The 13,858-nt window shown below is 45.1% G+C and overlaps 1 protein-coding gene across 6 annotated transcripts in view; it reads left to right on the top strand.

Annotated features, from left to right (window-relative positions):
- The window catches only part of RASGRF2 (Ras protein specific guanine nucleotide releasing factor 2), a 240,845-nt gene that overhangs the window by 195,985 nt on the left and 31,002 nt on the right, over positions 1-13,858 (top strand). For all 6 annotated transcript variants that reach the window (XR_014450522.1, XM_083151856.1, XM_083151855.1 and 3 more), the window contains one exon: positions 8,214-8,320. Coding sequence is in view for 5 of the 6 variants with exons in the window: in XM_083151856.1 (XP_083007982.1) it covers positions 8,214-8,320 (107 nt within the window). In the remaining variant the exon portion in view is untranslated. The remainder of the gene's footprint in view (positions 1-8,213; positions 8,321-13,858) is intronic.

Genomic DNA, 13,858 nt, shown 5'->3' with positions numbered 1-13,858 from the left:
GAAAGCTGTATACACACTGTGCAATTTGTGCCAACTTTCCTTCTGATTTGGACTTTATGGTCAAATTCGGAAGCTCAAATCGCACCTATATACACACCTATATACCTGTTCTCTTCACAATCAGGTAAGCTGTATGAAGCCAGTCTCAGTGGAACACATTGGCCCTCATTCAGATGCCAAATGATCTGCGCAAAGGGCCGATGTTCGGTACATTGCGCACGTGCCGAAACCAATGGTGTTGGAGATAATCTGATATTATGTGCTAGACTTGGCTCAGTAATGCAGCAGGAGTTCTGATGGCACCTGTTACCATGTTAGTGCTATCGCTGCTGCTTCCATGTAAGAAGCATTGATAGCTCTTCCACCCACATCGCAATGGAGGCTCTTGTTCCAATAAGTAAATGTAGTTGTGGCATTCATAGATAACTTCAGATAGGAAGAAGGGGGAAGGGATCATGGACAGCACTATAACATTACGTGCAGCACCTGGCTTCTCTCACCATGTAGAACCCAACACTTCAGACAAGGCAGTTTCTGGGGGAAGCCAGCATCTCCCGGACCCCCGTTCCACGAGTTTGTGCCCCGGTAAGCTTATGGTCTACACTGGCTGCACCAGGTATCGGATATGTATGTGACACTGACATAACGTATGCCAAGAGATGAAAATCAGTGGCTTGGAGATTGTTGAATTCTGAGAGACTACAAAGAAGTTGGTAAACAGGCAACAAGTAGCAAGCACCAGAGAAATGGAATTCCAAATTTGCTCATGCAAAGGGGGCAATCCAATGAGATGCACATGAATGTGCGCACCAGGGAAAGCCTGTAACTAGAGATGCTTGTTTGCAGGAGTCGCGTCAGGAGGGCAATTTGCTACCTGGGGGGGTACACCTTTGTGGACCTCAAAAGAGTGACAACTTTGTTAGCAGGACCATATAGAGGGCTAGTGTGCATAAGCAGAGTACTGGAGGCCGTTTACGGGTGTCAAATGGCTGATTTGTACATTTTTACAAAAAGTTAAATGAAAGTAAAAAGATTAAAAATGGGTACTTATGCAGTATCTGGGCGTCCGATTTAGAAATCGGATCGCATCGCATCCGACCAAATCGTATGCGATGCGATGGTCAAGATTTTTCCATAGGATTCAATGTTAAAATGGTCTGAGTCCATTTTAACATAGAATTCAATGGGAAAAAGGAGTCCTTTTCCTTTCCCCACTATCTAAGTGGGCATGGAGTTGGATATAAACCTGTGGCGAGCATAGCGAGCCACCGAGCCCGAAGCGTGGCGAGCGTACACAGAATACTTTTTAAGAAATATGCGTCCCCTCGCAGGGCTCGCTTCGCTCGCCACGCTTCGGGCTCGGTGGCTCGCTGCGCTCGCCACGCTATATAAAATCAACTCTATGCCCACTTGGATAGTGGGGAAATAAACAGGACCTTCTTAACATTGAATCCTATGCAAAATCGCATCGCATCTGATTGTATGCCTTAAGGTAAGGCATACAATCACAAAATCGGACGCCCAGATACTACATAAGTACCTAAAAATGTTATTTCATTAAATTAAAAGTACAAAAAAATTATGAAAAAATAGGTGATTTTGTGGGTAATTTGAGATCATAATTACATATATACATATGCCCCCAATAGTGCCAGATACACATATGCCCCCCACTGTGCCAGGTATGCACCACACGGTGCCGGGTATGCCCCTATGGTGCCAGAAAGCTGGTATGCCCCCACAGTGCCACAAACTGCTATGCCCCCACAGTGCAAATTTCCCAGAAGCAGCACTCACCGTTGCTGCTGCTGCCGGGCGGGGAGAGGACAGTCTGGTGTCCCCCTGCAGTCCTCCTGTCATGTCACTGATGGGAGGAGTGCACAGCACACCGCGCGTCTCCTTCCCCCTCACTTCCCTGTGACTGGGCTGTCCACCAATCAAAGCTCACTGATCGGCTCCTGATTGGCTGCTGGCCCGCGAGCTCTGATTGGCGGACGGCCCAGTCACAAGGATGCACAGTAAGGGGTAGGAGAGATGCGCGATGCGTGCTCTCCTCCCCTTAGAAGGAGAAAGGATTCAGGGAACCGGCAGCAGGGGGACTGGGACGGACGGTGGGCGGCGGGCAGCAGTGGGAGCAGGAGCCTCACTTTACAAGGGGGAGAGCCGCATGAGGCTCAAGAGCCACGGGTTGGCCACCACTGGTCTACAGCATTATGGTCGACAGTCATTAGGTTGACATGTGAAAAGGTCTACATGGGTCTAGGTCGACATGGGAAAAGGTCGACATTGTTCTAGGTCGAAAGGTCATTAGTTCGACATTGTCTTGGTCGACAGTCAAAAGGCGACATGTTTTTTTTACCTGAATGTCAACACAGTCGACATGGACACAGTTTAAAGTGCACCGCATCCCCTCGCATCTCTTGCTGTGCTCGCTATGTGTTGGGCATTTTATTCTCCCACTACGCTCTAGTGGATGGTAGGGCATGATATACCGCCTGTTGGCACATGTTGGCTCAAAAAACAGTGAAAAACCCCATGTTGAACTTTTGACTGTCGACCTAGTCAATGTCGAACTAATGACCTGTCGAACTAACAAGCTGTCGAACTAATGACCTTTCGACCTAGACCCATGTCGATATTTTCCCAAGTCGACCTAATGGTGTCGACCTAATGACTGTCGACCATAATGCTCTAGACCAAATGACCGCATCCCGTCAGATTTGCAGACTATACTTTAAGGACCCATACACAGGGCGACTTCTCCAAGTGGAGAAGTCGCCTGGGATCTCCCTTTAAATTCCGGGGCGGGAGGATCGCATGCTGTTATATTGTATGCAGTCCTTTTGCATAGAAGTAGTCCCAGTTATGCCTGTCCGGCACAGATGCGATGCAGCAGATCGCTTCTGCAGCCAGTGTGACTCACAGGCTCTGGTGCGATGCGCACAGGACTATGCATTGTATCAGACTTTGGTACTTGTGTATTTTGGCGGCGCCCGTCGCGGGCATCGTGTGCCTTAACTTTAAGGCACACGACGCGACGCGATGGACGCGATTTCTTCATAGGCTTCAATGTTAAAATATTTTTAACATTGAACCCGATGGAGAAATCGGGTCCATCGCGTCGCGTCGTGTGCCTTAAAGTTAAGGCACACGACGCGACCGACACGATTTCTCCATAGGCTTCAATGTTAAAATATTTTTAACATTGAAATACTGTCGGTCGCGTCGGACTTGTGCCATTATAATGGCACAAGATCAAATGTAGTTGATAAAGTCCATCTAACATAGAAAACAATGGGAAATGGGCCAATATGGCCCATTTCTCATTGTATATGGCCCCGTCATGTCCAAATATAAATGGCCCCCATTGTCAGCGGCACCCCAGTATTGACGCCAACCCGAAGCGTGGCGAGCGTAGCGAGCCCGCGAGGGGCGGCGGTACGCGTCCTACGACCTTTTCATACCCCTACTATCCACGTCGGCGTGGAGTTGAGAATAGAATAGTGTGGCGAGTGCAGCGAGCCACCGAGCCCGAAGCGTGGCGAGCGCAGCGAGCCCCTCGAGGGGACGCGGATACCTTCACAGGTATCCGCGTCCCCACGCGGGCTTCACAGGTGTCCGCGTCCCCTCGCGGGGCTCGCTGCGCTCGCCACGCTTCGGGCTCGGTGGCTCGCTGCGCTTGCCACACTATTCTATTCTCAACTCCACGCCGACGTGGATAGTAGGGGTATGAAAAGGTCGGAGGACACGCACCACCGCCCCTCGCGGGCGCGCTGCGCTCGCCACGCTTCGGGTTGACGTTAATACTGGGGTGCCGCTCACAATGGGAGGGCAGTTATATTTGGACATGACGGGGACATATACAATGAGAAATGGGCCATATTGGCCCATTTCCCATTTTATTCCATGTAAAATGGACTTTATCAAGTCCATCTTATCTTGTGCCATTATAATGGCACAAGACCGACGCGACCGACACGATTTCAATGTTTAAATATTTTAACATTGAAGCCTATGGAGAAATCGCGTCCATCGCGTTGGTCGCGTCGTGTGCCATGTTAATGCACGCGACGCGATGGACCCGATTTTTCACACACGATGGACGCGATCCTCATCGTGGGCGCCGCCAAAATACACAAGTACCCAGACTTTTTGTCAAAGGCATGCAATTTGGACTCTTTTTATGCGATTGATTGTCGCAATTGCATAAAAAGTGTCCAAATTGCATGCACATCGCCTAGTGCAGTGATAGCTAACCTTGACACTGCAGCTGTTCTTGAACTACACATGCCCTGCTACAGTTTTACTAATTGGCCATGCTAAAAATGATGCAGGGCATGCTGGGATGTGTAGTTCAACAACAGATGGAGTGTCAATGTTAGCCGTCACCGGCTTAAGTTTCAATCCTGTTAGTTTTGTCACCCTTGCCAGCTAGAATTATTTGAATATCCAGTGGAATATTTCTGACTCGCCCAATGAAATGTAAAATATTTGTCATATGTTAAACTACTGCAGTGCATTATGCCCCTTTCCCACTGCAGCTAAAAAACGGTAAATTGCCGATTTTCAGCGCAATTTACCATTTTAAGGCTGCAGTGGGAAAGTGCCAGAGTTGAAATACCGTTTAAAGCTAAATGGTATTTCAACCCGTTTTTAAAGCAGAGTCCTACACGTTAAAATAACATTTAAGAGGCAGTGGGAATGCCTCTTAAACGTTATTTAGCCTCCAGGCAGTCCCAGTGCCTGATGAGACCTAGTAGTTCTCACTTTGTGCATGTGTAATGAGTGCAAGTACATAATAAAGAGCCGCTCATTACATATGCACATATGTAATGAGCGGCTCATTAGTATGCACGTGCACTCATTACATATGCGCAAAGTGAGAACTACTAGTTCTCATCAGGCACTGGGACTGCCTGTACCCTGCATGGACCCCCGCTGCCCTGCATCCCCGTGCAGGTAAGTACAAGGGGAGGGGAGGTGGGGGCACAGGGCAGGTACGGGGGTTAGGCATTTTTTACACTTGGGGGGGGGGGGGGGGGAGAAGGGATTAGGCACTCTTTACACTGGGGTGGGGGGGGGGGTTAGGCACTCTACATTTTACATGGTTCACTGCAATGGTACTTACTGTAAATGGTATTTAAAACGGTAATCTGCTGCAGTGGGAATGCTAATACCGTTTTAAATACCATTTAAGATTACCAGTACTTTAAACTGGTCTGCAGTGGGAAAGCAGCATTAGTTAGAAGTTAGAACAGGTGCATCTGTTTACAAGTGCTGAATATTTTTATTAAAACATTTTTCTTTTTATTCTGCGGTTTCGCTATGTTGTACAAATTTCCTTATAATTGTCAGCTAGGGCCAAAAGTGTATAATTTCTGTCTGCATCATCATACATTATAATTAGGGAAATTGAAGGGAAAGGCAAGGCATACATTGTCTGGGATCTGTTTATATACATGTTGGTTTATAAGTAATCTTGAGAGGAGCAATGAATAATCTCTTCAGGTGTGATGACATATAATCAGTGTCAGCTTCTGGCAAAGGTGATAACAGCCTGGGGCCTTTAATTGCAGCTTCTGTTACAGTAACTCAGTGCAATATTCGCTTTAAGCAGCGGGACTTCCTCCCGTGAGCTGCCCTCTTTATTTATGCTCTGTCTTCTTGTTTCTAAATGGCGTTTTGGATCAAAAGGTTTTTTTTTCAAATTACTGGGTTTTTTGTGTGCGTTTCAATCTATTCCTATGCCTGTATAGAGAATATAATCCATTTATTATGAGCATGCGCAGTAGCCATGTCTTGGAAAATGCAGTGCTGTGTGTATACAGTAGTATGACTGATTTTTGGGATTGGGTTTGTTTGGCAGTGATCGCACGTGTTAAATACCTCTCACAGTAGTATGACATCAGAGTGCCTGGAGATGAGGTCATCAGAGAACGTTAGTTTTCAAGTTCTGTAGGTTGTTCTGTAATCTTTGGACAAAGGCCCTTATTCAGGTTGATTTGCCAGTCTGCAAATTTTATAGGTTTGCGAGTCCACCAATCGCCGCCCGCACAGCCGCCCGCCCCCTATTCGCACAGCGCTATTACCCCGCAGGCATGCGAATGGATGATTTGCATAACCATCCATTCGCTGCCTTGTGTGCGGGCACAAAATCATTCGATGGTCGCGTAAAATGGATGGTTTTTTAAGTGCTCGCAGATGCAAGACACCTCTTTGGTGTCTTACATCTGTGAGTGCCTGGACAGGAAGCTGACATCCACTGACGTCAGAGGCCCGCCCCCCACACCATCGGGGAATTACCATGAGAACGCCCACAAAACCCACGCCCCCCGCCCGCACTGATTTGTGCGAGCGCCAGCAAATCTATTCACTGTGGCCGCTCACACATAGCGGCTGCACATGCGCATAACTGACTATGCGCAATCGCAAAACATCGCTCCCCTGTGAGTGAATCTGAATAAGGGCCAATAACACAATCCCTCTTGGTCCCATAATGCCAATATTTAGTGTTACACATGTGCTATTTGATAATATTTTTATATAACACCCATATTGAGCAGTCTAACTTAGAAAACTGGAAACCCCCAATATTTATTTTCCCAATATACTTTGAACGTCTCTGAGGAGGGTCCTTTGTTTTGTAAAATGATATTTGGCAGCTCCCAAATTTCACTCACAATATTTTTGCTATTTCACAAGAGTTTTATGCAATAGTACAATGTACGGTAATAATATTATTCCACAGTTTTAATGAATAAAGTATGGTATTCATTTAGTTATTATTATGTACTAGCATAGCTCCATGAAATGACAATACGTCTCTAAGTCCTCACTCACTTTTTATTATTAGTGATTGGTTTCTGTGCATATAGGCCCTTATTCAGATCTGAGCTCAGTACAAATTTGTTCTCAAAATGGGCAAAACCATGGGCCTTATTCTAGTTCATTTTTAGAGGTAAATGCCTTCTTAGCTGGACAAAACCATGTGCACTGCAGGGAGGCAGATGTAACATGTGCAGAGAGATTTAGCTTTGGGTGAGTTATTTTGTTTCTGTGCAGGGAAAATACTGGCTGCTTTATTTTTGCACCGCAGTATAGATCTCACTTTGATGAAAAACCCCACCCAAATCTAATTCTCTCTGCACATGTTACATCTGCCCCCCCCCCCCCCCCCCTGCAGTGCACATGGTTTTGTCCAGCTAAGAAGGAATTTGCCTCTAAGAGTGAACTAGAATAAGGCCCCATGTGCTCTGCAGGTGGGGCTGATGTAATATGGGCAGAGAGAGTTAAGCCCCGTACACACGGGGGAGATATATTGCTCAGCAATATATTGCTCAGTTTCTCCTTTTCATCAGCGACAGGAGATGGTCGCTGATGAAAAGGAACCTCTGCTGGGGGAGCCGCAGAGGTAATTAGCTGGTCACAGGAGCAAGCTCCTGCGACCAGCGATTAGCGTGGGGCTGAAAACGGGAGCGCGCACCCGGCGATTTATCGCTGGGGCACACTCCCATCACTGGCAATATGGTCGCCAGCGACCATATTCCCAGCGATTTCAGTCCCTATCGCCACCGTGTGTACACAGCTTCAGATTCGGGTGGGGTGTGTTGCAACTGAAATCTAAATTGCAGTGTAAAAATAATGCAGCCAGTATTAACCCTGCACAGAAACAAAATAACTCACACAAATCTAACTCTCTCTATACATGTATCACCTGCAGTGAACATGGTTTTGTCCATTTTGAGAACAAATTTGTACTGCGATCAGATCTGAATAAGGGCCATATTGTATTGATTATAAGCACATCTCATAACATTGATCATGTCCTGCAAATTGAGTTACATTTTATGTTATTACTACTAGATAACCAATTTCCCTGTATTGTCTCATATTAATGCTATCCCATAGAATTCCACATTGATCCATGGATCAGTTGCTTTGAGTCTTTATTGTCAGAAGCAGGCTAGTAATTATACGGAATCTTATATATCAGCCTTGCCTGCCACATTGCAGCATGAAGCCATAAATGTGTTATTTGTACGTGTGACCCTTGATGGACACCTCTGAACAGAGCTGCAGTGTTTTCCTTAATCGTTCCATCAATAGATTTGTGTTCGAGCCGACATCCTTGAAATGAATTCTGTGTTTTACTTGTAGCACATAATCCGTTATCTGTGACACGTCCTCTTCTTTCTTTTTTCCCCATTCTGAAGGTTTTAACAATATGGAAAGAATGTGTGACAAAGAGTTCATCATTCGCAGGGCAGCGACAAACCGCGTGCTGAATGTCCTTCGTCACTGGGTGTCAAAGCACTCGCAGGTATTTACGGAATTACTGTCAGGGCCGCATTGCTGATACCCGCAGTACATTTTTAGAATAGTACCACAGCAGGTCGGATTGTGGATTGACCCCTAAACCGTTGGGACCCCATATGTTTGGTTTCCGATATAGACATATGACACTACAACATGACCTGGGGCCTGCTTCAGACTTTGGGCCAGATGCACTAAGCTTCAAAAGTGATAAAATGGAGAGTGATAAACAGACAGCCAATCAGCTCCTGCCTGACAGTTTTCAAACACAGTCTGTGACATGGCAGGTAGGAGCTGATTGGTTGGTTGTTCCTCACTCTCCATTTTATCACTTTTGAAGCTAAGTGTACATCCTTGAATGTAGTGCTCCCAAAGCCCCAGCCTGATTGTTAGTTTGGGGACGGGGAAGGGGCAGCGACTGGGTCTTGGTGTGTTGCCACCATAGGAGTGCCAAAGTTCATGTACAGGTTTACTGACCTTGGCTATGGCCCTGAGATGGAAATCTGAGGGTGCGTCTTGGCACTTCACTGAACTGTACCATTGTTTAAAGTGAGAAGTGCTTTTTAAATGTATTTTCCTAATATAATACTGTAAGTAAATCATACCCCCCAAGCTTCCTACTTTTGCTTGATCACTTTTCAATCACCTTTCCGGCCATCCTACCCAAGGGCCACAATGCCCAGCGGTGGGGAGATTGGAGGATTACTCATCACTGGTACTCTGCATACAGTAGCTTGGTGCGCTGCAACCCCGCCCCCCGATATGTTGGACTTGAGCCACGCCCCTTTCCACTGGGTCACACCCCTTTTTGTTTTCTGCAGTGGAGGCATGGGGGTCCTGCTTCTTTACTCTTCATGCTCGGAGCAGCTCACTCACGCTAGATGTATCTCGCTGCATGGTGAACTGAGGTGGCTTGGTGTATGGGAACACATCTGTACTTATGATGCACAGTCATCACATGCTTACCCATCTCATGTTAGTGGTTCATGGCCTAAAGGGCAAACATCTTGGCCATCTGTACAGGCTCTCTCTGTGACTAATGTAGATATTTTGGGGGAGGCTCAGTGACAATTTGATGCCACACCTCTCAGATGGAGCAATACACCCCCTCATCAGCACCACATGCATAGCGGTACTTTCCCAATTTCCCTGAAATGCTGTTTCAACATTAGGTAAGTATTCTTTAAACACCAATGTAGTATTATGAGGGGTGCTACAGTATATCTGCTAGGCCTGTACTTGTAGAATAACTAGCTGAAGTACCTGTTGTTTGGGTTTAAGTCTTCAAGCTATCAATGAGTTGGATGTAACTCAACATTCTAAAATAAATAACTCTTCCAACACCATGGGCCATATTCAATGAGAAAAATTTGCCGTGTTTTATGGCGAGTTTGTGCTATTTTCGCGTTGGAAGGAGCATTTTGCTCTCCAAAAGTGAACCACCCTATTCAATGTGATATTTTCGCCGTCTTTCTAAGTGATTTTCGCCGTGTCTCTCCGTGTAGCAATTCTCCATCTTTTCATGGAGAACTGGAATGTGAACTTTTAAACTAAAAGGTTTTTCTTTTTAATTTTGGTGTAAAAAAATCAGGATTTTTTTTTCTGTGAAGAAGGAACATGTTATTTTTATTCATGTGCTTATAGCACATGAATATATATTTAATTGAAAAAAAATATTTGTAAAATTTTTTTATTTTTTTTTACACAGAGCAGCCAGCAGGGGGCCGGAGCTCTCGAGCCGCTCATTAGATATTCATATATTCACTGCACCCGATCATTACATATGCACGATCGGGTGCAGTGAATACTGGGTCCCCCGCTGGCTATAGGGGGGGGCAGCTTGTGCTGCCTGGGTCCTGGCGAGCCCTCCTCCCCTCCACATATGTTCTGGGGCAGCCAGGGAGACTTTAATCTCCCTGGCTGCCACCGTCCCCCGGCTCCATGCCGCGGACGCTCGTCCGCTTCAGGGGTTAAGACTCGCCGCGAGTGGCGGCGAGTCTTAACCACATTCAATAGTGGGAGCAGGAGTGGCAGCGAGCCCTCCGGAACAGGGCGAGTGCATGGCGAGAGAAAAAATCTCTCGCCATGCACGGCAAATTTTTCTCATTGAATATGGCCCCATGAGGTGGCTTGCAAACAAAGGTATATAGATGAGTATGTTGCGCATCCAGCAACCCAATCAATTGAATATTCCTATAGGTCCCTCAAACCTTTGCCATACTCCACAAAAACAAAAGATTGTAATTACAACTTATCAGGCGCTTGGAATCTTGAAAGATACCAGGATTCCTCCCATGTAGCAGGTAATATATATGAAAGAAAATGGCATATAATGGAGAAGTACGTTTTTAAAAATACATTCCATATAATGAAAGCATAAAAACACCCATTTAAACCATACAAACAAACATTTTTTTTTTTTAAAGCAGAATAAAACAATGACAAGCACTGGGATTCCTAATGCATGAATCCTTAATGAACAGAGACTGCCAATTACCGGGTAGTAAGGAACTGTCAGCTAGGCAGTTCCAAATGAGCATGAGTATCACTCCACAGCCGTATCAATCTGCTGGGCTCTTGGTGTGAGTATCCTCCGGTCCCGCTGTCTCCCTTCTGGCAATATTGCAGTCCACTAACACTGGTGGTGGTCTACGAGGACTTTTTCAAGGTGTCACGAGGTGGCTGCCTAGTGCGTTTTTTGTTCTGTCACTTTTTTTAGTTCAGCTATTTCAGGTCATTGAATTATGATTATTTCTGTCAGTTTTTACAGTTCATAAAGTCTTCATCCAGATCCATTCAGTAGGAGGCCCAGAACATGCTCCTGTGTCAAAGTTCTATATGGTGTACAGCAATGAGCGGCCTGACCATTACCTCAACCCTTTAGTACTTTTTGTTTATTTGGACCCAGTGTCATCACATTGTCAAGTTTTTATCCAAATCCATCCAGTGGAAGGCCCAGAACAGGCTCCCTGTGTCAAAGTTCTGCCTGGTGAACACTAGCAAGAGGTCCAACCAGGACCCCAACTTTCTAGTATGTCTTCTGGGATCCACTATTACCACTCTGAAGATTTTATCCATCCAGTGGAAGGCTTAGAACAGGCTCCCCAGGTCAAAGTTCTGTCCAGCATACACCAACAGAAGGTCCGACGAGGACCCTGACTCCCTTAATCCTGGCCAACTGGACCACCTTGGTTGATTTCATCCCAATCGGTGCAGGGGTGTCAGAATGCGTAACAGACCAGACAAACAGGCCGATGAATTTTATATAAGACGTTGTTATAGTCTATTGGCTAGATGCAGTTATTCTGTCTCCTTTCATACTTCTCTAGATCACTCTGTTACTATTCCTCAGCAGTGCTGGTAATTAATGGGTGAATACTTGCTCCTTTCTCCTCTGAATTCCATGCATCATAGGAGGCAGGAGTAGACATGGCCCTCTGGGAGAAAGAAGACACTGTGTGAGCGCCAGTCAAGCATGCGATCAGTCTGATTAATTAGATGAGCCCTACACTTCCCTGTGCCGGGCACTGACAGTTCACCCTTACTGTGATTTGCTTTGTGATGCATTTAAACATTGTAGTGCAAGCGAAAGTTATAAGCCACCATGTCATTTCTCTTATCACGTCCGAGTGTTATTAATGTGACAGAGCCTGTTGGCTTTATTTTCCTTTCAAGGCTCTTACATTGTGCTTTGATTTTGTATGTGCAGTACAAAGAATATCCGCAGCTGCACTTAGCATCTCTCAGAGCTTCTGTACTACCTTCCAGTAATCACATACATGCCATACTATCCCAGTAATCACATACATGTCATGCTATCCCAGTAATCACATACATGTCATACTATCCCAGTAATCACATACATGCCATACTATCCCAGTAATCACATACATGCCATACTATCCCAGTAATCACACAAATGTACTACTATCCCAGTAATCACATACATGCCATACTATCCCAGTAATCACATACATGTCATGCTATCCCAGTAATCACATACATGCCATACTATCCCAGTAATCACACACATGTCACACTATCCCAGTAAGCACATACATGCCATACTATCCCAGTAATCACATACATGCCATACTATCCCAGTAATCACACAAATGTACTACTATCCCAGTAATCACATACATGCCATACTATCCCAGTAATCACATACATGTCATGCTATCCCAGTAATCACATACATGTCATACTATCCCAGTAATCACATACATGCCATACTATCCCAGTAATCACATACATGTCATGCTATCCCAGTAATCACATACATGTCATACTATCCCAGTAATCACATACATGCCATACTATCCCAGTAATCACATACATGTCATGCTATCCCAGTAATCACATACATGCCATACTATCCCAGTAATCACATACATGTCAGCTATCCCAGTAATCACATACATGGCATACTATCCCAGTAATCACATACATGTCATACTATCCCAGTAATCACATACATGCCATACTATCCCAGTAATCACACACATGTCATGCTATCCCAGTAATCACACACATGTCATACTATCCCAGTAATCACATACATGCCATACTATCCCAGTAATCGCATACATGTCATACTATCCCAGTAATCACATACATGCCATACTATCCCAGTAATCACATACATGTCATGCTATCCCAGTAATCACATACATGTCATACTATCCCAGTAATCACATACATGCCATACTATCCCAGTAATCACACACATGTCATACTATCCCAGTAATCACACACATGCCATACTATCCCAGTAATCACATACTGTACATGTCATACTATCCCAGTAATCACATACATGCCATACTATCCCAGTAATCACACACATGTCATGCTATCCCAGTAATCACACACATGTCATACTATCCCAGTAATCACATACATGCCATACTATCCCAGTAATCGCATACATGTCATACTATCCCAGTAATCACATACATGCCATACTATCCCAGTAATCACATACATGTCATGCTATCCCAGTAATCACATACATGTCATACTATCCCAGTAATCACATACATGCCATACTATCCCAGTAATCACACACATGTCATACTATCCCAGTAATCACACACATGCCATACTATCCCAGTAATCACATACTGTACATGTCGTACTATCCCAGTAATCACATACATGCCATACTATCCCAGTAATCACATACATGTCATACTATCCCAGTAATCACATACATGCCATACTATCCCCGTAATCACATACATGCCATACTATCCCAGTAATCACACACATGCCATACTATCCCAGTAATCACACACATGCCATACTATCCCAGTAATCACATACATGTCATACTATCCCAGTAATCACATACATGCCATACTATCCCAGTAATCACATACATGCCATACTATCCCAGTAATCACACACATGTCATACTATCCCAGTAATCACATACATGCCATACTATCCCAGTAATCACACACATGTCATACTATCCCAGTAATCACACACATGCCATACTATCCCAGTAATCACATACATACCATACTACCCCAGTAAT

The sequence above is a fragment of the Crinia signifera genome, chromosome 1 (assembly GCF_055691185.1).
Source record: "Crinia signifera chromosome 1, ASM5569118v1, whole genome shotgun sequence".
Lineage (NCBI taxonomy): Eukaryota > Metazoa > Chordata > Amphibia > Anura > Myobatrachidae > Crinia > Crinia signifera.
Note: the sequence above shows the minus strand (reverse complement) of the source record. Positions and strands in the feature narration are given on the sequence as shown.